The sequence below is a fragment of the Oncorhynchus mykiss genome, chromosome 25 (genome assembly GCF_057628025.1).
Source record: "Oncorhynchus mykiss isolate SJ-2025 chromosome 25, ASM5762802v1, whole genome shotgun sequence".
In the NCBI taxonomy this organism is placed as follows: Eukaryota; Metazoa; Chordata; class Actinopteri; order Salmoniformes; family Salmonidae; genus Oncorhynchus; species Oncorhynchus mykiss.
In genome coordinates, this window is record NC_143046.1 from 46,528,752 (window position 1) to 46,552,739 (window position 23,988).

At 41.0% G+C, this 23,988-nt stretch overlaps 1 protein-coding gene across 7 annotated transcripts in view; it reads right to left on the bottom strand.

Moving 5' to 3' along the window:
- Positions 1 to 422: 422 nt before the first annotated feature.
- The window catches only part of LOC110505211 (ena/VASP-like protein), a 65,630-nt gene continuing 42,064 nt past the window's right edge, over positions 423 to 23,988 (bottom strand). For 3 of the 7 annotated variants that reach the window (XM_021584289.3, XM_021584287.3, XM_021584290.3), the window contains 9 exons: positions 22,557 to 23,468; positions 21,980 to 22,242; positions 21,594 to 21,712; positions 21,330 to 21,357; positions 15,599 to 15,629; positions 15,417 to 15,477; positions 2,184 to 2,241; positions 2,000 to 2,057; positions 423 to 1,657 (listed from right to left, as the gene is read on the bottom strand). In XM_021584289.3, the coding sequence (XP_021439964.3) occupies positions 1,620 to 1,657; positions 2,000 to 2,057; positions 2,184 to 2,241; positions 15,417 to 15,477; positions 15,599 to 15,629; positions 21,330 to 21,357; positions 21,594 to 21,712; positions 21,980 to 22,242; positions 22,557 to 23,468 (1,568 nt within the window). In that variant the 3' untranslated portion in view covers positions 423 to 1,619. Of the gene's footprint in view, positions 1,658 to 1,999; positions 2,058 to 2,183; positions 2,242 to 10,184; positions 10,247 to 15,416; positions 15,478 to 15,598; positions 15,630 to 21,329; positions 21,358 to 21,593; positions 21,713 to 21,979; positions 22,243 to 22,556; positions 23,469 to 23,988 lie in introns of those variants that run through there. The other 4 variants (XM_090220415.1, XM_090220414.1, XM_090220412.1 and 1 more) reach the window with 2 other exon arrangements.

The window sequence follows — 23,988 nt, forward strand, 5'->3', positions numbered from 1 at the left end:
AATCCACAAGCGGCTCCGAGCATTATTCCTAAAGCAGACATTGCCATTGGCTACATGGAGTTGCATTAAGATAAATTCCATGCAGCCTTGTTTAGAATTTTGAACACTGGAATGTGAGATGTAATCTACACCTCGATTAGGTTTATAGAATTTCTCAATATTTCATTTAATTTTGCATCATTATTTCTATATAGCCTACACTTTCTCGTTCTGAACTTCTAGCATGAGTGTGGCTTTGTGACAATGATCAACAGCAGCTGCTTACCTATTTGTCAGCTCCAACGCAGTTCCACCTCCGACACTGCCAAAACATCAGCTATGCGTGTGTCGGTTCTGTTCGGTTAACGCTTGATTTGATTGAATCTAGGCCTCAGTGTCTTTTTCTATGTCATAACGATGTATAAATAAAACACACCACTCTATACTGTAGACAGGTCTATTGTTTTGTTTAAATTAATTTACTTTCAGTTTTGAAATTTTATTCAGAACTTAGTCAAAGTTAACATAATGTCACAACCGGTATTCAATCAAATATTTTCCTCAAATAAGCATTTTCCTATCATCACAAATAATTGTTGCACTGATGTATGTATTATTTTCATTTTGCAAGAGCAACTGGCTCTATTTTCACATATCAAATTCAAGTTCAACCTTAAATAGCAAGGAGGACATTCACAAAAACAAACCACCATTGTAAACATACCACTTTTAAAAAAAAAACAATTAAAAAATTAATAAAGATCAGATTCATGCATGGTAAAACACAGGAACAAATCATATACACATACTGTATAGTTACTTTGGGTTTCATAGGGATAGCCTATGGATAATTTGATCTATATTGGGAAAACTTAGATGGTGAATTTACAGTTTTGGATACTTTTTTTGTGAACGATCCACAAATGAAAACCTTTAGCAACGTACAACAAAAATGAGTGTTTCTTATTGGACATGTCCAGGTAGTCCCTCCCTGGTTCAGTCAGTTATCTTCTGTTTGGTGCCTAATGAACACTGCCCTGTTACTGGTAAATAAATAAAAAGCTTTTTAAAAACTGCCGAGGTCAGGTGACTAAAGCACAGTATGTGCCATATGTGCTGGTCAAACACCCTAGGATAAAGTAAATCATATAAAATATAAAAGGCTGATGTAAATGGTGTGCAAGTTTCCTCCAGGACCCGCCAATGTAGAACAACAGTTGTCTGTCTCTATATATAATATTACAAATAATAAAATAATCACAGTTTTTTTAAATAATAAAACAGTACAAACGTAGAAAACAAAAATATTTCCTTTTGTAAGACTTAGAACAGACAGAGCAGAAACCTGCAAACTGAACTGAGTCTGTAACTGCACGGAAAGGAAAAAACGGAAAACGGTGCAAGCGTCCGTGCATCCTTCCGTCCGTACATCCTTTCTTCATTTAACCATTATTTTATCTCTCATTCTCCGTTTCATTCTCACTTTTTTTCATCCCTCTGTTCTGCACAGCAGACACAATGTTGGCTCAACTTTTCTGCAGCGTCACAGCAATGTTTCATATCATCACAGAAACGTTGAGAACATTTCTTCCGAGCAGATCTTATCCTTCATACTTCCTGCATGTCCCACTGTCCAGATATTATGATGTATGGATTCGACCAATTTCTTGTCTAATGGCTGAAAGAGAACACAAAACTGAGAAAATCACGTGTGCGTGTGTGTGTGTGTTCTGTAGAGAATGGGTACTGGAGGACGGCATTATCACTGAACCTTCATCTATTTAAAAGAAAAATTTAATTTTCTATGAAGAAGTAAATAGATGAACTGTATGCCTAGCATCATCTTAGGACATAATTAATTAGGATACCTTCGTTCGCCGTAACGGAAAAACTGAATCGAACTACATTAAGTGTATAGAACATGAATAGGAAGGACCTTAGTCAGTTTGCAGGTAAATTGCTCACTGATGCTGGCAAGCCTTTTCAATAACAACATGCATAAACACTTTGTATCACCTACCATTAATGATCTCATCTTTCACCTTCTGCAATTCACGTACAACTTCCTCCAAGATTTCCTGTGGGGATAAAAAATACAGTTGACATTTTCTGCTTCTTTCACAATACTTTTATTCCATTAACGATTGAAGAATGCCACACTGATCCGTCCAATATGTTTTACAGTTTTGAAATGAGATTTCTACCTGCTTCATCCTGTCAAAGTCTATGTCTCCTTCACTAGTACTGCCCACTGGTCGCACCCTGCAAAACAACAACAACCATAGGGATGATTGGAAATTATCGATAAATATTAATTTCATAGTAAATAAGACCTATACAGTACATTAAAGCAGAAATGTTCTACAGCTAATGACAAGTGACAAGCAACATTCATCCTTGATTATTAGATGAAGGTACAATATCTTATATTGATATAGCATGGTGGTGTTAGCAATGTAAGGCAACAATCCATTCACTGTTTATTAAGGCGATAAATCCAAATTGGCGGGCCATGTACCAGTCAAAAGTTTGGACACACCTACTCATTCAAGGGCTTTAATTTATTTTTTACTATTTTCTACATTGTAGAATAATAGTGAAGACATCAAAACTATGTAATAACACATATGGAATTATGTGGTAACCAAATAAGTGTTAAACAACAATATTTTATATTTCAGATTCTTCAAAGTAGCCACCCTTTGCCTTGATGACAGCTTTACACACTCTTGGCATTCTCTCAGCCAGCTTCATGAGGTAGTCACATGCAATGCATTTCAATTAACAGGTGTGCCTTGTTAAAAGTTAAGTAGTGGAATTTCTTTACTTCTTAATGCGTTTGAGCCAATCAATTGTGTTGTCACAAGGTAGGGGTGCTATACAGAAGATTTGGTAATTTGGTAAAATACCAAGTCCTTATTATGGCAAGAACATCTCAAATAAGCAAAGAGAAACGACAGTCCATCATTACTTTAAAACATGAAGGTCAGTCAATCGGGAACATTTCAAGAACTTTAAAAGTTTCTTCAAGTGCAGTCACAAAAACTACCAAGCGCTATGATGAAACTGGCTCTCACGAGGACCACCACAGGAAAGGAAGACCCAGAGTTAGCTCTGCTGCAGGGCATAAGTACATTAGAGTTACCAGCCTCAGCAACTGCAGCCCCCAAAAAATGCTTCACAGAGTTCAAGTAACAGACACATCTAAACATCAATTGTTCAGAGGAGACTGCGTGAATCAGGCCTTCATGATCAAATTGATGCAAAGAAACCACCACTAAAGGAGACCTATAAGAAGAAGAGACTTGCTTTGGCCAAGAAACACGAGCAATGGATATTAGACTGGTGAAAATCAGTCCGCCGTGTCTTTGTGAGACGCTGAACAGATGATGTCCGCATGTGTGGTTCCCTCCCAGGAGGAGGAGGTGTGAGGGTGCTTTACTGGTGACACTTTCAGTGATTTATTTAGAATTCAAGGCACACTTAACCAGCATGGCTACCATAGCATTCTGCAGCCATACACCATCCCATCTGGTTTGCGCTTAGTGGGACCATAATTTAGTGGGACTATAATAAAACTTTTGACTAGTACTATATATATTATCATCACAAGCTTCCTCAATGCATTAAGCAAACACTCCCATGGTTCTTGTTTCCCATTGAAAATACTGAGAATATATTTCAGTGTCTAGGTTTTACCGAGAATGGTGCGACAAACAAAAAAAAATCCAGTCAGTGGCAGTCATGTGGACGAAAACAGCTTATTGATGGGAGGTCGAAGGAGAAAGGCAAGAATCGTGCAAGCTAATAGGCGGGCCACAAATGGCAAATAACGGCACAGTGCAACAGTGGTGTGCAGAACAGCATCTTGGAAAGCACAACTTATCAGTCCTTGTCATGGTGGGGCTATTGCAGCAGACGACCACACCGGGTTCCACTCCTTTCAGCTAAAAATAAGAAGCTGCTGCTCTTGTGGGCATGCAGTCATCAACACTTGACAATGGAGGAGTGGAAAAACAAACACGAATCCTGGTTCCTGTTGCATCATGGGGTGGCAGGGTAGCCTAGTGGTTAGAGCATTGGGCTAGTAACCGGAAGGTTGCAAGTTCAAATCCCCGAGCTGACAAGGTACAAATCTGTCGTTCTGCCCCTGTTCCTAGGCCGTCATTGAAAATAAGAATTTGTTCTTAACTGACTTGCCTGGTTAAATAAAGGTAAAATAAAAAAATAAATGCTGATGGATTTGGTGTCCATGGCCCGGTGTCAACGGTACAGGCTGGTGGAGTCCATGGCCTCATCCTGCCTGGTGTCAACGGTACAGGGTGGTGGTGTAATGGCTTAGGGAATATTTTCCTGGTCTCTTGATACTGCTTGAGTTTCCATGTCCCAAATAATTCAGGCTGTTCTGGAGGCAAAGGGTCTGACCCAAATAAACTGGCTACAAAGTGCATATTTCCTCATCTAAGAGGAATATGAACCTCAATAAATCCCCTTATTTACCTAAAAAGTTATAGTCTGGTCCCAGATCTGTTTTGCTGTATAGCCAACAACTGCCATAGGAGTTGGCTATACAGATATCACAGATCCAGAACCAGGCTTAACAGTTACTATGCCTACTAGATGAGCAAATAATTATAAATTTCATTCGTATATTGTGCTTTTCATTACAGTGTAATCTACAACACTAAATAGGCAAAATAATAATGTAACAATATAATAGTCTACACAAGTCTTCAACTTTTTGCTGCCTTAAAATTAAATCTAAAAAGGAATTCAATATAATTTTCCCCCCTTACAGATCTACACAACCTACTCCACATTTTCAAAGTAAAAGAAAGTTATAGAACATTTACCAAAATAATTAACAAATAAAAAATTTAAGATGTCTTGATTGCGTATGTCTTCACACTCCAGAGTTAATACTTGGTGGAAACATCTCTGGCAGCCATTGCAGCTGTGAATCATTTTCAATAAGATTCTACCAACTTTGCACAACTCTTAGGGCAAAATACACTTGGTGTACAAAGTATTATGAAAATCTGCTCTTTCCATGACCAATGACCAGGTGAATCCAGGTGAAAGCTATGATCCCTTATTGATGTCACTTTTTATATCCACTTCAATCAGTGTAGATGAAGGGGAGGAGACAGGTTAAAGAAGGATTTTTAAGCCTTGATACAATTGAGACATGGATTGTGTATGTGTGTCATTAAGAGGGTGAATGGGCTAGAAAAAATATTTGAATGGTGAATGGTAGTAGGTGCCAGGCGCACTGGTTTGTGTCAAGAACTGCAACGCTGCTGAGTTTTTCACGCTCAACAGTTTCCCATGTGTATTGTCATGACGTGGCCCTTTCTGGGTATAGATCGTGGCTTCCCCCTCTCTCACTCTCTCCTACATCCAGGTTCTGTTATCTCAGGTCGTAAATTCCCGGCGGAGACTCTCTCCCCCTGGCCATGCAATATGGAGAGAGAGTTTCACAGTAGAACAAAGGAACTCCAGCCATTCTAGTACATTCCAGAATTTGAGAATGGAATAATATCCATATTTTGGAGAATGTGTAAACGGTCGGTGGAGAAGCCAGCTACGACCCGGTCCATTTTGTTTCATTATTTGTGACCTCATGAAAGATAATACAGCCACATTACCCTAACTCTGTTTACACAGGTTCCTCAGTTATAAGGTTTGCATCTAATTATTGTATATAATGAATGAGTAAAGATTCAACTATTTGTGAAATGATGTAATGTGATGTTAAACCTTTAATGTGAGATAATTGTATTCCCTTTAAAGTTTAACTAAGTCAATTGCCCGCCCCTGTGAGCACCGACATGATCTGGCATCATAGAACCGCCTTTCCTATTGTTACGAATAAAAGCCCCTCCTAAGAAAATCCTCTTCAGACTGAGAAAACCCACAGCGTGAGCTGTGATTGCAAATAGTTTAGACCACGCATTCCTCGGTGTAAGCTGAGGGGGCACAGGTTTGATTACCAAAACTAAAAAACTAGTCCACGTGGAGCATTTGCTACACAGCTGGAAATGGTTCAACTCTGAGACTATAAATCCCTACAGAATAAGAGCAAATCTTAGATACTAATTAATAGTCTGCAGCTAGAAATTATGTAAACCTGGGATGAGAATACCGACAACCGCCGAAACATCTATCTATGAGAACATTTTTGAATGGTACTCTGAAGTATCCATTCTAACAACAAAAGAAAGAGAGAGACTCAGATGAACTGACTCTCCAGCAGACGGACTGACGATTCCAACAGAGAAGATCACAACGACACATGGCGTAAATATATATTTATATTCATCGTCATAACGGCTTAGCCCACTAGAGAATCTTCCCTATCCTCGTTAGTAACAAATATCTACTGTTTGTTTGTTTATGCATTTCTGTGATTATTTAGTTAGTTAGTAAATAAATGATTAAGCCAATTGGTGTATGGATGATTTATAATAAAGGCTGGGTTCGTGCAGATAACCAACTATTTACGACGTTTGGAGTGAGACTGACGTGAGGTAAAGAATAATTCATTAATAGAAGACTAATTGATCAGATATGAAAATATCTGAAGAGTTATAATCTGAAAATTCTAACTTTGTAATCTGAAGATTTTCCGTGGTGCCCCGAATTCCTAGTTAATTACATTTACATGATTAGTTTAATCACGTAATAATAATTATAGAGAATTGATTCGATAAAATAACAGTCTTCACTTTTAATGATGCCAAAGACACGACAGTATCAAGAACGGTCCACCACCCAAAGGACATCCAGCCAACTTGACACAACTATGGGAAGCATTGCAGTCAACATGGGCCAGCATCCCTGTAGAACGCTATCAACACCTTGTAGAGTCCATGCCCCAACTAATTTTTTTGGTCAGAATTGCTCAAGCTCAGTATATTTGGAAGGAAATCATTGATGGACAGCAATATTTAAAACTTGTCTTTGATTTTTTTAAGCAGTTTTAAGTCAGGATTTATACTGGAACATTCAGGAACACTCTACCTCTCTTGCAAAGCCATTCTGTTGTGTTTTTTTTTGCATTACAATTTGTGTAATTGTCCCGCAGAAAAACAAAACCCTATCCCAGGGTTAGGTTTTCAGAAGACTGAGTTGTTTTTTTCTTTTTACCTCGGCTTTGCTCTTTTCATATTTATTTTGATCCTAACAAACTCCCCAGTCCCTGTGGTGACAACATACCCATAACATTGCCCCAACTATATAAAGGGATCAACAACATTGCATTCGGTCCATATTACTGGTCTGTAATGACAAATAAGCCTGTGTTAAAAATTCCTCTTCAAATCATCCATTCTGTTTGTAACAAGGCTGTTAAGTATCACTGCAAGAAAACACACCAAATAAATTAACTTTTTGGCCTAAATTAAAAACTACAGGTTTGGGTCAAATCCAATACAATACAGAGTGAACCCCTTTGTATTTTCAAGTATTGTGGTGGCAGCATCATGTTATAGATATTCTTGTCATCGGCAGGGAGTTGCTCAGGATCAAAATAAATATGAAAGGAGCAAAGCCCAGGTAAAAAGTTTAAGAAAAATCTGACTCAGTCTTTTGAAAACCTAACCCTGGTATAGAGTTTTATTTTTCAGTAAGACAATGACAAATTATGCCAAAGACACACCAGAAAGGCTTTCCAAGAAGTGTTGAGTGTTCCTGATTGGTCTAGTCTCAGTCCTAGCGTGAAAATCAGAGACAAGGTTTGAATATTGCTGTCCATAAATGATTCCCAACCAAATTTACTGAGCTTGAACAATTTTTATAAAAACAATATGCCTTAGGAAAGTATTCACACCCATTGACTTTTTCCACATTTAGTTGTGTTACAGAATGCAGGTAGCCTAGTGGTTAGAGCGTTGGGTCAGTAACCCAAAGGTTGCTGGATCGAAACCCTGGGTTAAAAGCAGAAGACACATTTCAGTTGTGCAACTGACTAGGTTTGCCACATTTCAATAATACATTATTCGATTTTTCCATTGTGTTAATAATGGGCGGATTGATTGATTTCCACGTTTTTTATTTAAAGAAATTCAAGATGAGAAAATAATTGTCCAGCCCATTGGGTATCTAAGTACACCCCCATATGCCATGTATTGAAATATGCAGACAGACAGATTGAAAGTAAGTTTACATTGTAATAGTTCGGACAGCCAACTTTCTAGCTCAGTTCATAACTTTTAGACTTTCCCAGAAAGCATGGATTATTGTTTTCCAAGATAGTGTGATGGAAAATGTTATGTTTGTGCTTTTTCTAATAACCAATTTCTGTGTTAATGCAAGTGACTGATTGAAAAAATCTTCACTATCAGTATCTGCAATTTGGCAGCACGCCCAGAACTTTGTTTTGAGAACGAAAGGATATCTCAGTTTCAAGGTCTCAGCTTGGAGAGATGAAGCCTTGTGAGGTATTGGTCTGTCACATGCATGAACCAGTATTGGTCGGTCACATGCATGAACCAAATGTTAACGATTAATTAATTATGAATAATTAATAAGATGAATCATGCAAATATAACTTCAGTGTAAGCAGTACACAGTGGGGCAAAAAAATATTTAGTCAGCCACCAATTGTAATTTAATTATTATTATTTAATAATTGCTCCCACAGTTGATTTCTTCAAACCAAGCTGCTTACCTATTGCAGATTCAGTCTTCCCAGCCTGGTGCAGGTCTACCATTTTGTTTCTGGTGTCCTTTGACAGCTCTTTGGTCTTGGCCATAGTGGACTTTGGAGTGTGACTGTTTGAGGTTGTGGACAGGTGTCTTTTATACTGATAACAAGTTCAAACAGGTGCCATTAATACAGGTAACGAGTGGAGGACAGAGGAGCCTCTTAAAGAAGAAGTTACAGGTCTGTGAGAGCCAGAAATCTTGCTTGTTTGTAGGTGACCAAATACTTATTTTCCACCATAATATGCAAATAAATTCATTAAAAATCCTACAATGTGATCTTCTGGATTTTTTTTCTAATTTTGTCTGTCATAGTTGAAGTGTACCTATGATGAAAATTGCAGGCCTCTCTCATCTTTTTAAGTGGGAGAACTTGCACAATTGGTGGCTGACTAAATACTTTTTTGCCCCACTGTATAAGAGAACTAACGGAACTGCCCCTGCTCCTGACAAACGTGTGCTATGGTGCATCAAGTTTGTTGGAACCTATCCAGTTAACTGACAATAAAGAATTATTCATTTAAGTTTGACTTTGCCTTTTTTTTATTACTACGCCTGTCAATCTTATCCAAAATATGATTTAGGTCACCTGCTAAAATAACAGTTCCTGTTAGCTTGAATTCTATCTAAAAACACCATATTTGCCGCTGGTTGGACAGACATTGAAATCAAGGTGTATTTTTAACCATGTAAAGTACAATTCAACATTAGAAAACATTCTTGGTCCATGTGCTTGGATATAAGGGTATAACAATGTATTCTTATTTAACCTGTCTACGATATTGGTTCCCAATTGGGAATCAACCCTCCCACGTTCAGCTGAAACGGTGGCGCATGGAACGCAAAAATATTCTTAAAAATATTTAACCTCCACACATTAACAAGTCCAATAGCTCAAATGAAAGATAAACACCTTGTTCATCTAGCCAGCAAGTCAGATTTCTAAAATGTTTTACGGCGAAAACATAGCACATATATATGTAAAACCACCACCAGACACAGCTCATTTGAATAGCCAAAACATGCAATCAACAAACGCAGGATTAAAAAATAAATCGTTCACTAACCTTTTGAAAATCTTCATCAGATGACAGTAATATGACATGTTACACAGTACATTTTTTTTTTTTTCAATAATATGCCATTTATATCCATAAATGTCCATTTACAGTGAGTTCACGTTCAGAAATTACTCAAAAATGCCCGCAGGAAATCTAGGTAGCGCGGCAAGATAACGTAAATAGACATCATAAACTTTGACTAAATATACATGTTCTACATATAGTTAGAAAGATACACTGCTTCTTTATGCAACCGCTTTGTTAGATTTATTTTTAACGTTACAGAAATCGCACACTATTCAATATGCTGAGACGGCGCTCAGTTCCAAGCTACATTTCTACGAAATGTTGGAGTCAACAGAAACACAGATTTAAGCATAAATATTCCCTTACCTTCGATGGTCTTCGTTCAGAATGTTCTGGAAGGCTTCATACTTACCCAATACATCGTTTGGTTTCAAGTCTTGCGTCTTTGTATTAGCTACTGCTAATAACATCAGCTGAAATGCACCCAAAACGTCCTCTGGTCCGGAAAAGTTGCGCATCAAAACTTCAAAATTACATATTATATGTCGACTAAACAGGTCAAACTAAGTGCAGAAGCAAGCTTTACGATGTTTTAGACACGCAAAACAAACTTCAATTCAATCGGCCATCGTCTGCCCTTCTCTTGAGTGCTGGAACAAAGGAATGGCTGGGACCAATTCGCGCCCCTATGCACAGCCTATTTTCTCGTGGCACGCACTAATTTCACTCCCATAGGGTCAATTCTCGCGGGATTTGAACGATTCAAAGCTCTACTGAAAGAGGACATCTAGCGGAAGAGATAGAAAGTCTCCCCAGAATCATAACTGGTTGGGAAGGGTGGGGGCCATGACGTCAAAGTTGCTCCAACTTTCATGGCCACAAAAACTAGTTTGGAAGAATGCCTGCCCTGTGAGTTCTGCTATACTTACAGACATAATTCCAACGGTTTTAGAATCTTTAGAGTGTTTTCTATCCAATAATAATTGGCATATATTAGCAATTTTTGACAGATTTTTTTTTCAGTTTACTAGGGGTACCCAATCTCTCCAAAGGGGGCATATGTCTGCCATATCCTTAACAGGTTTTAACAGGATTCCTACACCTCTGCTGTTACTACAGTAGGTGGCAGCATAGGCTTCTCCAACTCCTCTTTAAATATTAAATTTCTCCTTTTTTGTAAATGTAACCCTTTTTCTAAAATTAATTAAATTGTTTTTTCCCTCATCAATCTCCACACAATACCTCATAATGAAAAAGTGAAGAGGCGACTCTGGGATGCTGGCCTTCTAGGCTGAGTTGCAAAGAAAAATCCATATCTCAGACTGGCCAATAAAATAAAAGATTAAGATGGGAAAAAGAACACAGACACTGGACAGAGGAACTATGCCTAGAAGGCTAGCATCCTGGAGTCGGCTCTTCAGAGTTTATAATTGTTTGTTTATTTGTATTATGATTGTTATTATAAAAAATGGTTACCCCTTTTTCCTCGCCAATTTCATGGTATCCAGTTGGTAGTTACAGTCTTGTCTCATCGCTGCAACTCCTGTACAGAAAGGCGAGAGCTGGGCGTCCTCCGAAACACAACCCAACCAAGCTGCATTGCGTCTTGACACAATGCCCACCTAACCCGGAAGCCAGCTGCACCAATGTGTCAGAGGAAATACTGTACACCTGGCGACCGTGTCAGCGTGCACTGCGCCCAGCCCGCCACAGGAGTTGCTGGTGCGCGATGGGACAAGGACATCCCTGGCCAATTGTGCGCCACCCCATGTGTCTCCCGGCCGCGGCCGCCTGCGACCAAGCCTGGACTCGAACCCAAAATCTCTAGTGGCCCAGCTAGCACTGCGACGCAGTGCCTTAGACTACCATGCCACTCAGGAGGCGCCTCTTCATTGTTGACATTGAAATTGCTGAGGATTTTTTACATTTAATCTACAGTGGGGAGAACAAGTATATGATACACTGCCGATTTTGCAGGTTTTCCTACTTACAAAGCATGTAGAGGTTTGTAATTCTTTATCATAGGTACACTTCAACTGTGAGAGACGGAATCTAAAACAAAAATCCAGAAAATCACATTGTATGATTTTTAAGTAATTCATTTGCATTTTATTGCATGACATAAGTATTTGATACATCAGAAAAGCAGAACTTAATATTTGGTACAGAAACCTTACAGAGATCATATGTTTCCTGTAGTTCTTGACCAGGTTTGCACACACTGCAGCAGGGATTTTGGCCCACTCCTCCATTCAGACCTTCTCCAGATCCTTCAGGTTTCGGGGCTGTCGCTGGGCAATACGGACTTTCAGATCCCTCCAAAGATTTTCTATTGGGTTCAGGTCTGGAGACTGGCTAGGCCACTCCAGGACCTTGAGATGCTTCTTACGGAGCCACTCCTTAGTTGCCCTGGCTGTGTGTTTTGGGTCATTGTCATGCTGGAAGACCCAGCCACGACCCATCTTCAATGCTCTTACTGAGGGAAGGAGGTTGTTGGCCAAGATCTCGCGATACTACATGGCCCCATCCATCCTCCCCTCAATATGGTGCAGTCGTCCTGTCCCCTTTGCAGAAAAGCATCCCCAAAGAATGATGTTTCCACCTCCATGCTTTACAGTTGGGATGGTGTTCTTGAGGTTGTACTCATCCTTCTTCTTCCTCCAAACACAGCGAGTGGAGTTTAGACCAAAAAGCTCTATTTTTGTCTCATCAGACCACATGACCTTCTCCCATTCCTCCTCTGGATCATCCAGATGGCCATTGGCAAACTTCAGACGGGCCTGGACATGCGCTGGCTTGAGCAGGGGGACCTTGCGTGCGCTGCAGGATTTTAATCCATGACGGCATAGTGTGTTACTAATGGTTTTCTTTGAGACTGTGGTCCCAGCTCTCTTCAGGTCATTGACCAGGTCCTGCCGTGTAGTTCTGGGCTGATCCCTCACCTTCCTCGTGATCATTGATGCCCCACGAGGTGAGATCTTGCAGGGAGCCCCAGACTGAGGGTGATTGACCTTAATCTTGAACTTCTTCCATTTTCTAATAATTGCGCCAACAGTTGTTGCCTTCTCACCAAGCTGCTTGCCTATTGTCCTGTAGCCCATCCCAGCCTTGTGCAGGTCTACAATTTTAGCCCTGATGTCCTTACACAGCTCTCTGGTCTTGGCCATTGTGGAGAGGTTGGAGTCTGTTTGATTGAGTGTGTGGACAGGTGTCTTTTATACAGGTAACGAGTTCAAATAGGTGCAGTTAATACAGGTAATGAGTGGAGAACAGGAGGGAAAAACGAACAGGTCTGTGAGAGTCGTAATTCTTACTGGTTGGTAGGAGATCAAATACTTATGTCATGCAATAAAATGCAAATTAATTACTTAAAAATGATACAATGTGATTTTCTGTATTTTTTTTGGATTCCGTCTCTCACAGTTGAAGTGTACCTATGATAAAAAATACAGACCTCTACATGCTTTGTAAGTTGGAAAACCTGAAAAATCGGCAGTGTATCAAATACCTGTTCTCCCCACTGTATGTGGAAAACGTCAAGGGATGGTGAATACTTTCCGAAGGCACTGTACATGCTATACTTCCTCTTTTATATTGGTATTTTCAGTGTCCATGTATCCTATTGGCATCTGCTAATTCTAAAGTTTCTTCCTCAAGAAGAACAGTTACTTGTGGACAATAGAGTCTAGATTTTACTGGGGGGAGGGGGAAAGAATATTGTCTCAATTTACAATAAGCTGGTCTTAGGCATCAATGTATAGAGCCTAGTATGCTTATCACTTTTTTTCATGCTTCTTACTCTCCTCGGGGCATAGATCAGTGTTAATATTGCAGATTGTATTTCAAAAATGTTTACAATATTTTTTCTTCTGTATTATTTTCCCCTAACCCTCCCCTAATTGGAGTAAACTTATAAACAACAATACTTAGGCTTCTTCTTACAGCTTTTACATATTATATAATTAAGCAATAAGGCATGAGGGGGTGTGGTATATGGCCAAAAGCGGCTGTTCTTATGCACAACGCAATGCGGAGTGCCTGGATACAGCCCTCAGCTGTGGTATAATTGCCATATACCACAAACCCCGAGGTGCCTTAATCCTATTATAAACTGGTTACCAAAATTATAAGAACAGTAAAAATAAATGTTTTGTCATACCTGGTCTGATATACCACGGCTGTCAGCCAATAAGCATTCAGGGCTCGAACAGGGCTCGAACCACCCAATATCATTTCCATTATTGTGTTTTATTTTTACAAATCTTATTGTGTTATTTTCCCCTAACCCTACCACTCCTCCACTAATTGGAGTAAACTAATGTACAACAATACTTACGCTTCTACTTACAGCTTATACAAATCCAATGCATTTTCCATTAGTTAACTTTTTTAATTTGTTTTAATTTGTTTTTAGTCCTATGCTTCAGCTCCCCTCAAGCCGTCCCATATATCTCTGAAAACCATCCAGTGTTGATTTCTAATTGCCATATATTTTTCAACTCTGCTGTACTGTGTCACAAAAGTTCCGAATCTTTCTATTCTCATAGTTTCTACAGATTGTAAACTAAAGATGAACATTTTTTTTCCACTTGCCTCTTCCATTGTTGCAGTATTGCGGCAATCAGTTGGCGAGTTACGTCACTCATTCTGTTTTCTTGCTGGTCCAGTTTCTCTTCTAAAATTTGCTCCTTTGTTTCCAGAAGGCACATTTTGTTGTCGTGTTCGTCCATGCACCCGCCCTGTATATGCATATCTGACACGATAGACTCTACTTTCCTTTCGAGAAAATCAACTTTTTTTTTAACAACAGATTGTAACAGTTATTTTGTTTTGGTGTTATCCTGGATATCCATTAGCTGGTCGTTATTTTCATCTCCGAGTTGTTCTTTGTCATTTCCTCTAAGGGAAGCCATGGCTTGTTGGGTTCGAGTCACAGCGTTGCTTTACCCACAGATTGGTTCGCTGTTGTATATAACTGACCGCTCGCTCTCTCCCGGTTGCTTGATCTAACGACTTTAGAGGCTTAATTTAAACTATATTGTCTGGCTTCTTCATATAATCACAGTTTTGACAGTACAAAACAGAGCTACTGTTCTATCGGTACACGTATGCGCCTCTCAAAAGGTGATTCTAACATGTATTGACTCAGGGGTGTGAATACTTATGTAAATTATGCATTTTTCTATTTAATTTTCTAAACATTTCCATGTATTAGTAACATATTTTTACTTAGTTATTATGGGGTATTGTGTTTTTTTAAATCTCTTGAATTCAGGCTGTAACAACAAAAAGCACTGTATGTTGTGCAATGCTGCTAGAATCTTATTCCAAATTATTCTCAGCTGTAATGTCTGACAAAGGTTCTTCCATCAAGTATCAGCTCTGGGTTGTGAAGACATCTGCAATCAAGATATCTTTTTATTTTTTTACATTTTCTATAACTTTTTTTCATTTTGAAAATGTGAAGTAGGTTGTGTAGATCTGTAGATCTGTATACATTTTTAGTTGACATGTTAAGGCAGCAAAATGTGAAGGGGTGCAAGGGGTGTGTAGACTTTCACTAGGCACTGTATCCCTTCTCATTGTGCCACAAGATATTTTAAAAGGTTTGGGAGCCCCTATCAAACAGATGACGATACTAACCTTAATACCAGTGAAGAGTTGTCTACAGAGTTTACTCGGTCCCATGGATTCTTCCCAGCACCTAGAAGGAGAGACGATCACAATTAGAAGAGACACATTTTAAAAAGCAATATCGCTCTATACAGGCAATAAAAAATATAATGGTCAGACTCAGAAAAATGTGGAGGCAAGAGTGTGTATACCTGTAGAGTTCTGTCCTGGCTTGGGATCCTCCTATAATGGAAAATGAAAATGGATGATTGTGTGTGTGTGTGCGTGTGTGTGTGTGTGTGTGTGTGCGTGCGTGTGTGTATGTGTGTGTGTATATGTATGTGTGTTCTTTATTTTTAACATTTTCTACATTGTAGAATAATAGTGAAGACATCAAAACTATTAAATAACACATATGGCATCATGTAGTTATTTAAAAGGTGTTAAACAAATCAAAATATATTTTAGATTTTAGAGGCTTCAAAGTAGCCAAGCTTTGCCTTGATGACAGCTTCGCAAATTCTTGGCATTCTAGTATCGTTAGTATCATCAACTGGAGCGACAGGTAGCCTAGTGGTCAGAGTGTTGGACTAGTAACTGAAAGGTTGCAAGATCCAATCACTGAGATGACTAGGTAAAGAATATGTTGTTTTGCCCCTGAACAAGGCAGTTAACCCACTGTTCCTAGGCTGTCATTGAAAATTAGAATTTGTTCTTAACTGACCTGCCTAGTTAAATTCTCTCAACCAGCTTCATGAGGAATGATTTTCAAACAGTCTCGAAGGAGTTCCCACATATAATGAGCACTTGTTGGCTGCATTTCCTTCACTCTGCAGTCCAACTCATCCCCAAACCATCTAATTTCCGTTGAGGTCAGGTGATTGTGGAGGCCAGGTCATCTGATGCAGCACTCCATCACTCTCCTTCTTGGTCAAATAGTTCTTACACAGCCTGGATGTGTGTCACTGGGCAGCTCTCGGCTGTGCTTCCCTTTGTAGTCTGTAATAGTTGCAAGCCCTGCCACATCCGACGAGCGTCGGAGCCGGTGTAGTACGATTTGATCTTAGTCCTGTATTGACGCTTGCCTGTTTGATGGTTCATCGGAGGACATAGTGTGATTTCTTATAAGCTTCCGGGTTAGAGTCCCGCTCCTTTTAGCTCAGTGCGGATGTGTCCTGTAATCCATGGCTTCTGGTTGGGGTATGTACATACAGTCACTGTGGGGACATCGTCATCGATGCACTAATTGATGAAGCCAGTGACTGATGTGGTGTACTCCTCAATGCCATCAGAAGAATCCAGGAACATATTCCAGTCTGTGCTAGCAAAACAGTCCTGTAGCTTAACATCTGTTTCATCTGACCACTTTTTTTATTGACCGAGTCACTGGTGCTTCCTGCTTTAATTTTTGCTTGTAAGCAGCTTTCAGGAGGATAGAATTATGGTCAGATTTGCCAAATGGAGGGCGACAGAGAGCTTTGTACGTGTCTCTGTGTGTGGAGTAAAGGTGGTCTATAGTTTTTTCCCCCTCTGGTTGCACATTTAACATGTTGGTAGAAATGAGGTCAAACGGAATTAAGTTCCCCTGCATTAAAGTCCCTGGCTACTAGGAGCACCGCCTCTGGAGGAGCGTTTTCCTGTTTGCTTATGGCGGTATACAGCTCATTGAGTGCGGTCTTAGTGCCAGCATCGCTCTGTGGTGGTATGTAGACAGCTGCGACAAATACAGATGAAAACTCTCTAGGTGTGGACTACAGCTTATCATGAGATACTCTACCTCAGGCGAGCAAAACCTTGAGATTTCCGTATATATCGTGCACTTGTTTAAAAATATACATAGACCACACCCCTTGTCTTACCAGAGGCTGCTGTTCTATCCTACTGATAGAGTGTATAACCCGCCAGCTGTATGTTGTTAATGTCGTCGATCAGCCACGACTCGGTGAAACATAAGATATTACAGTTTTTAATGTCCCGTTGGTAGGATATGTGCTTTAAGTTCTTCCAATTTATTATGCAGCGATGGTATGTTGGCCAATGGGACCGAAGGCGATAACTATTCCATCTCTTTCTCCTGCAAATTATGAGGATGAGGGCCTGTTTGGGAGTCAAGAGTAAATCCCTCTCGTCTGACTCATTAAAGAAAAATTCTTCATCCAATTCAAGGTGAGTAATCGCTATTCTGATGTCCAGAAGATCTTTGAGGTCATAAAAGACGGTAGCAACAACATTATGTACAGTTGAAGTCAGAAGTTTACATACACTTAGGTTGGTGTCATTAAAACTCGTTTTTCAACCACTCCACAAATTTCTTGTTAATCTTGAAACTAGGGGGCACTATTTTCATTTTTGGAAAAATAACGTTCCCAAAGTAAACAGGCTATTTTGTCAGGACAAGATGCAAGAATATGCATATAATTGACAGCTTAGGATAGAAAACACTCTAAAGTTTCCAAAACTGTAAAAATATTGTCTGTGAGTATAACAGAACTGTTATTGCAGGCGAAAGCCTGAGAAAAATCCAATCAGGAAGTGACTCATGTTTTGAAAGCTCTGCGTTCCAATGCGTCTCTATTGAGCAGTGAATGGGCTAATCAACCAGATTCCCTTTTCTACGTATTCCCCAAGGTGTCTACAGCATTTCAGGCTTTTATGTTGAAGAATGAGCGTAAACGACTACATTGCGTAAGTGTCCGGCTGAGGGCTCTCAGAGTAATTATGGCGTAATAGACAGAGGTAGCTATTTTTCCTCCCGGTCTTACTGAAAATACAGCTGTCCCTGTTGATATATTATCGAATAGATATTTGAAAAACACATTGAGGATTGATTATAAACAACGTTTGCCATGTTTCTGTCGATATTATGGAGGTAATTTGGAATATTTTTCAGCGTTGTCATGACCGCAATTTCCGGTCGAATTCTCAGCCAAACGTGAAGAACTAACAGAGTTATTTCGGCTACAAAAATAATATTTTTGGAAAAAAGGAACATTTGCTATCTAACTGGGAGTCTCGTGAGTGAAAACATCCGAAGCTCATCAAAGGTAAACAAATTAATTTGATTATTTTCTGATTGTCGTGACCAGGTTGCCTGCTGCTAGCTAGGCATAATGCTAGGCTATCGATAAACTTACACAAATGCTTGTCTTGCTTTGGCTGTAAAGCATAATTTCAAAATCTGAGATGACAGGGTGATTAACAAAAGGCTAAACTGTGTTTCAATATATTTCACATGATGGAGATGCATTCTGTCTCCTAGAGATGAACGTACTTTGGTGCAAATCAATCCCAGAACTACAGCAAAGGACCTTGTGAAGATGCTGGAGGCAACAGGTACCAAAGTATCTATATCCACAGTAAAATGAGTTCTATATCCACATAACCTGAATGGCCGCTCAGCAAGGAAGAATTCACTGCTCCAAAACCGACCTAAAAAAGCCAGACTACGGTTTGCAAACAGCACATGGGGACAAAGATCGTACTTTTTAGAGAAATGTCCTCTGGTCTGATGAAACAAAAATATAACTGTTTGGCCATAATGACCATTGTTATCTTTGGAGGAAAAAGGGGGAGGCTTGCAAGCTGAAGAACACCATCCCAACCGTGAAGCACGGGGGTGGCAGCATCATCTTGTGGGGGTGCTTTGCTGCAGAAGGGACTGGTGCACTTCACAAAATAGATGGCATTAGGAGGACGGAAAATGATGTGGATATATTGAAGAAACATCTCAAGACATCAGTCAAGAAGTTGAAGCTTGGTCGCAAATGGGTCTTTCAAATGGACAATGACCCCAAGCATACTTCCAAAGTTGTGCCAAAATGGCTTAAGGACAACAAAGTCAAGGTATTGGAGTGGCCATCACAAAGCCCTCAATCCCATAGAACATTTGTGGGCAGAACTGAAAAAGTGTGTGCGAGCAAGGAGGCCTACAAACCTGACTCTGTCAGGAGGAATGGACAAAATTCACCCAACTTATTGTGGGAAGGTTGTGGAAGGCTACCCGAAACGTTTGACCCAAGTTAAACAATTTAAAGGTAATGCTACCAAATACTAATTGAGTGTATGTAAACTTCTGACCCACTGGGAATGTGATGAAAGAAATAAAAGCTGAAATAAATAATTATCTCTACTATTATTCTGACATTTTACATTCTTAAAATAAAGTGGTGATCCTAACTGACCAAAGACAGGGAATTTTTACTTGGATTAAATGTCAGGAATTCTGAAAAACTTAGTTTAAACGTATTTGGCTAAAGTGTATGTAAACTTCCGAATTCAACAGTAAAAAATAAGTTACAAACAATGTGGAAAAAACAAACAAAATAGCACGGTTGGTTAAGAGCCAATGAAACCACAGCCATCCTCTCCATTCACCCCCACACAATCACACCTCCTCCTCAATGCTTCACGGTGGGAACCACATATGCAGAGATCATCCTTTCATCTACTCTGTCTCACAACATTTTTACATTTGGACTCACCTGTCCAAAGGTGAGTCCAAATATGTGCTATTTGCTCCTGTTTCTTGGCCCAAGCAAGTCTCTTCTTCTTATTGTTGTCCTTTAGTAGTGATTTATTTGCAGCAATTCGACCATGAAGGCCTAATTCACACATTCTCATCTGAACAGTTGATGCTATTACTTGAACTCCGTGAAGCATTTATTTGGGCTGTAATCTGAGGTGCAGTTAACTCTAATTAACTTATCCTCTGGAGCAGAGGTGACTCTGGGTCTTCCTTTCCTGTTGCGGTCCTCATGAGAGCCAGTTTTATCATAGTATTTGATGGTTTTCGCGACTGCACTTGAAAGTTCTTGAAATGTTCCAGATTGTCTGACCTTTCTGTCTTAAAGTAAAGATGGGACTGTAATTTCTCTTTGCTTATTTGAGCTGTTCCTGACCTAATATGGACTTGGTACTTTACCAAATAGGGCTATCTTCTGTATACCACCCCTACCTTGCCACAACTCAACTGATTGGCTCAAACGCATTAAGGAAAGAAATTCCACAAATTCACTTTTAACAAGGCACACCTGTTAATTGAAATGCATTCCAGGTTGGTTGAGAGAATGCCAAGAGTGTGCAAAGCTGGCATCAAGGCGAAGGGTGGCTTTGAAGAATCTAAATGTTTTTTTGGTTACTACATGATTCTATATGTGCTATTTCATAATTTGGATGTCTTCACTATTATTCTACAATGTAGAAAATAGTAAAAATAAAGAAAAATGGTTGAATGAGTACATGTGTCCAAACTTTTGACTGGTACTGTGTGTATATATATATATATATAAAAATATGAGTGTACAAGACATTAGGAACACCAGCTCTTTTTCCTGACAGAGGGACCAGGTTAATCCAGGTGAAAGCTATGATCCCTTATTGATGTCACCTGTTAAATCCACTTTAATCAGTTTAGGTGAAGGGGAGGCGACAGGTTAAAGAAGGATTTTTAAGCCTTGAGACAATTGAGACATGGATTGTGTATGTGTAATTTTCAGAGGGTGAATGGGCAAGACAAAATATTTAAGTGCCTTTGAGCGGTGTATGGTAGTAGGTGCCAGGCGCACCGGTTTTAGTGTGTAAAGTACTGTAACACTGCTAGATTTTTCAGTTTCCCATGTGCGCCAAGATTGGTCCACCATCCAAAGGACATCCAGCCAACTTGACACAACTGTGGGAGGCATTGGAGTCAACATGGGCCAGCATCCCGGCGGAATGCTTTCGACACCTTGTAGAGTCCATGCCCCGACGAATTGAGGTTGTTCTGAGGGCAAAAGGGTGTGCAAATCAATATTAGGAAGGTGTTCCTATTGTTTTGTACACTCAGTGTACGAGTAAGTGTGTGCACAAGTCTCTTTAGATTGCTTGAATGCAATTATTGTTGCTGGATAGACCCACCCTGGGAAACTAATACTTGATATTTTAAAAGAAGAGAAACAGTATTACCTCTTCAGGTCTCTCTGAGGCTTTCCGTCTGCAGGAAAAGCAAATTCAGGCATTTAGATAATGAAAAAGACAACTTGTGTTATTTCACAGGCTAGTAGCCTAATTACTTACAATAACATCAAGGAATACCTTTTTGAACTCCAGAATGTTCATTTAAAAAAATGTGGTGTTTTGATGTGCTATAGCTGGGGTAGGGATTTTCAATTACATGTATTTCAATTCGATTAAATAAATATTTCGTTCACACTGTTGTTTTCCTCTCACCTGCGTGCTAGAAGGGCGTTCATTTCCTGCATCAGCCCCTCCCCTCCAGCACCACTACCTCCACTCAAGCGGTTGGCATCGTTCTTGGCTCCACCTGTTCCTGGTGGACTGTTCTCATCCTGAGGAGACAACATTGGTCACCATACGAGTTCCATTTTATAGAAGCCAACCAACAGGTAATGTGTGTATGGTTAGAATGTCCAAGCAATTTTCACATAGATATGAATGGTCTTGTTCAGTGGGTCACACCGTAGCAAAACATTTTCAAACGTATTGCAAAGAAACAAAAAAATTAAGTTTCTTATTGGACATTTAGGTAGTACCTCCTTGTTTCAAAACGTTTTCTTCTTACTGACCACGATCCAAGTCTAAGCTGAGATACTAACCCTTGCAACTTTACGGAGTTTGGCTCCAGCGAGGGCAGCCGCCAGTCCTGAGAGTGGCTGCGCCAGCTCATTCCCTGCCTCCCCTACCGGTGGTCCTCCATCAACCGGCAGTGGAGGGGGCATGGGTGGTGGCACCGTGGCCGGAGGCGGGGGGCCTGGTGGAGGAGGTGGGGCCATGGATGCCATAGTTGCAGGGGGGGGCATAGGCATAGGTGGGGCCATTGGTGGGGCCAAAGCCAGCAATGAGGGAAGAGAAACCGGACCTGGGAGAGAAACAGCATAGGTTCACATCAGGTGACATCAGATTCCTCATTGGCTAACACTGTTGGCGAGCACTGATTGGAACTGATTAGATTAATGGTCTCAGATAAGAATAATTTAATTTAAAGTTAATCAAAATGCAAAAGTACAGTAACAGATGGCTGAATTTTCTATGGGAACTGTTATTGTATTCATAATAGGTATATGCTTCCATCCATATAACCAGAAGCATGTTGTGTGAGGTGTGTGGAGGTGTGTGGAGTCTCACACACTAGTTGTTCAAGTGCCTTGCTCATTGAGCTCTGCTTATACTTACTGCAGCTGGCCGTGGCAGCCTGAGCGACAGGAGAGGGTGTCTGCTTGGGCGAGCCCCCCTCTGATTGGGCTGTGGTGTATGAGGGGGGAGAGAATTGGGGTGCTGGTGGTGGTGGGGGCGTGGCCTGGTACATCTGCTGCTGGGGGTGAAAGGAGGACGGGTACCGGGGCTGGTGGGCAGAGACAGGGACAGGGCCCTGGGCAGACAGACCAATCAGAGGGGGTAAGGAAGAAGCCTCGCCGTAACCTAGCTGCTGCTGTTGCTGCTGTTGCTGCTGAGCAAGGTTATAATAGTCCTCTGATTGGCCGTTTGCGTGGGGGAGGTGGGACGGGATGTGGGGTTGGTCAGGCTGGTCCAGGGGGTGGGTCTTGACGCGGCTGTGGAGGGGCGGCAGAGGGTGGGCCACGGGGACGACATGCTGGGGCTGGGGCACGGGGGGCATGTGCACAGGCATCATGCCCACCAAGGGGGGCGTGGAGGGCACGGGGCCATACATGTGGGCGTGGGAGGCTGACCAGGTGCCATGTTTGGGGGGCAGCACAGGGTCTTGCAGGGCATGACCCTGGTGGAGGGACTGGGTGTGGTGGAGGGTCCGAGCAGTGGGGGGAGAGAGGGGGATCTGGCGCACCTGCCGGGTCGGGGCCATGGGCACCCCTGGCTGCACGGGTGAGAAGGCCGAGGCCAGGGAGGTGGAGAGCTGGGAGAGCTGGGCGGAGTTGTCGCCAGCCCGTCCGCCCAGCACCTCTCTTTCCTGGGAGGAGGACGAAGAGGAGGAGGAGGAGGGGGAGGAGTTGGAGGCCACTCTGGCGTAGGAAGGCGGCAGTGTGGCGGCCCGGTAGTGTCTGTACTCAGGAGGGGTGTTTGACGGGTGAGAGGGAGGGGAGGACACCTTATATTGGAGGGTGGAAACAACTATAACACACAGATGGAGGAGGGTGGGGTAGAAAACAAAGGATGTGAAAGAGAGAATAATGAGAAACTAAGCAAAGATGAAGAAATAAAAAAGAAACAAAGACAAACAATTACATAAGAAAAAGAGGCAGAATGCGAACTCTCAGGAAAGCAGGAAGCCGCATTGCCATTCAGCTGCCGATAGCACGCTGGCAGAATGAGTGTGGCTCCTGTTTGTGCATGGATAAGCATGAGTAAATAAAGAGGGGGGGGGGGGGGGGGGGGGGGTTCAACACAAGCACAGATGTGTCCGAGGTAGCTCTCTATCTCAGAGGTAGCTCTCTCATGGTCGTATTCATTAGGGTACACTGTAGCACAACATTTTACAACGGAAAACCATAATGAGCATATCTTGTTGGACATATTCAAGTAGTTCCCCCCCCTGTTTCAGTCTGTTTTCTCACCATTGGTGCCAAATGAATACGACCCATATGCGCTGCTACACTAGGCTGTGTTTGGTTACCATGATTGTCATGCTATT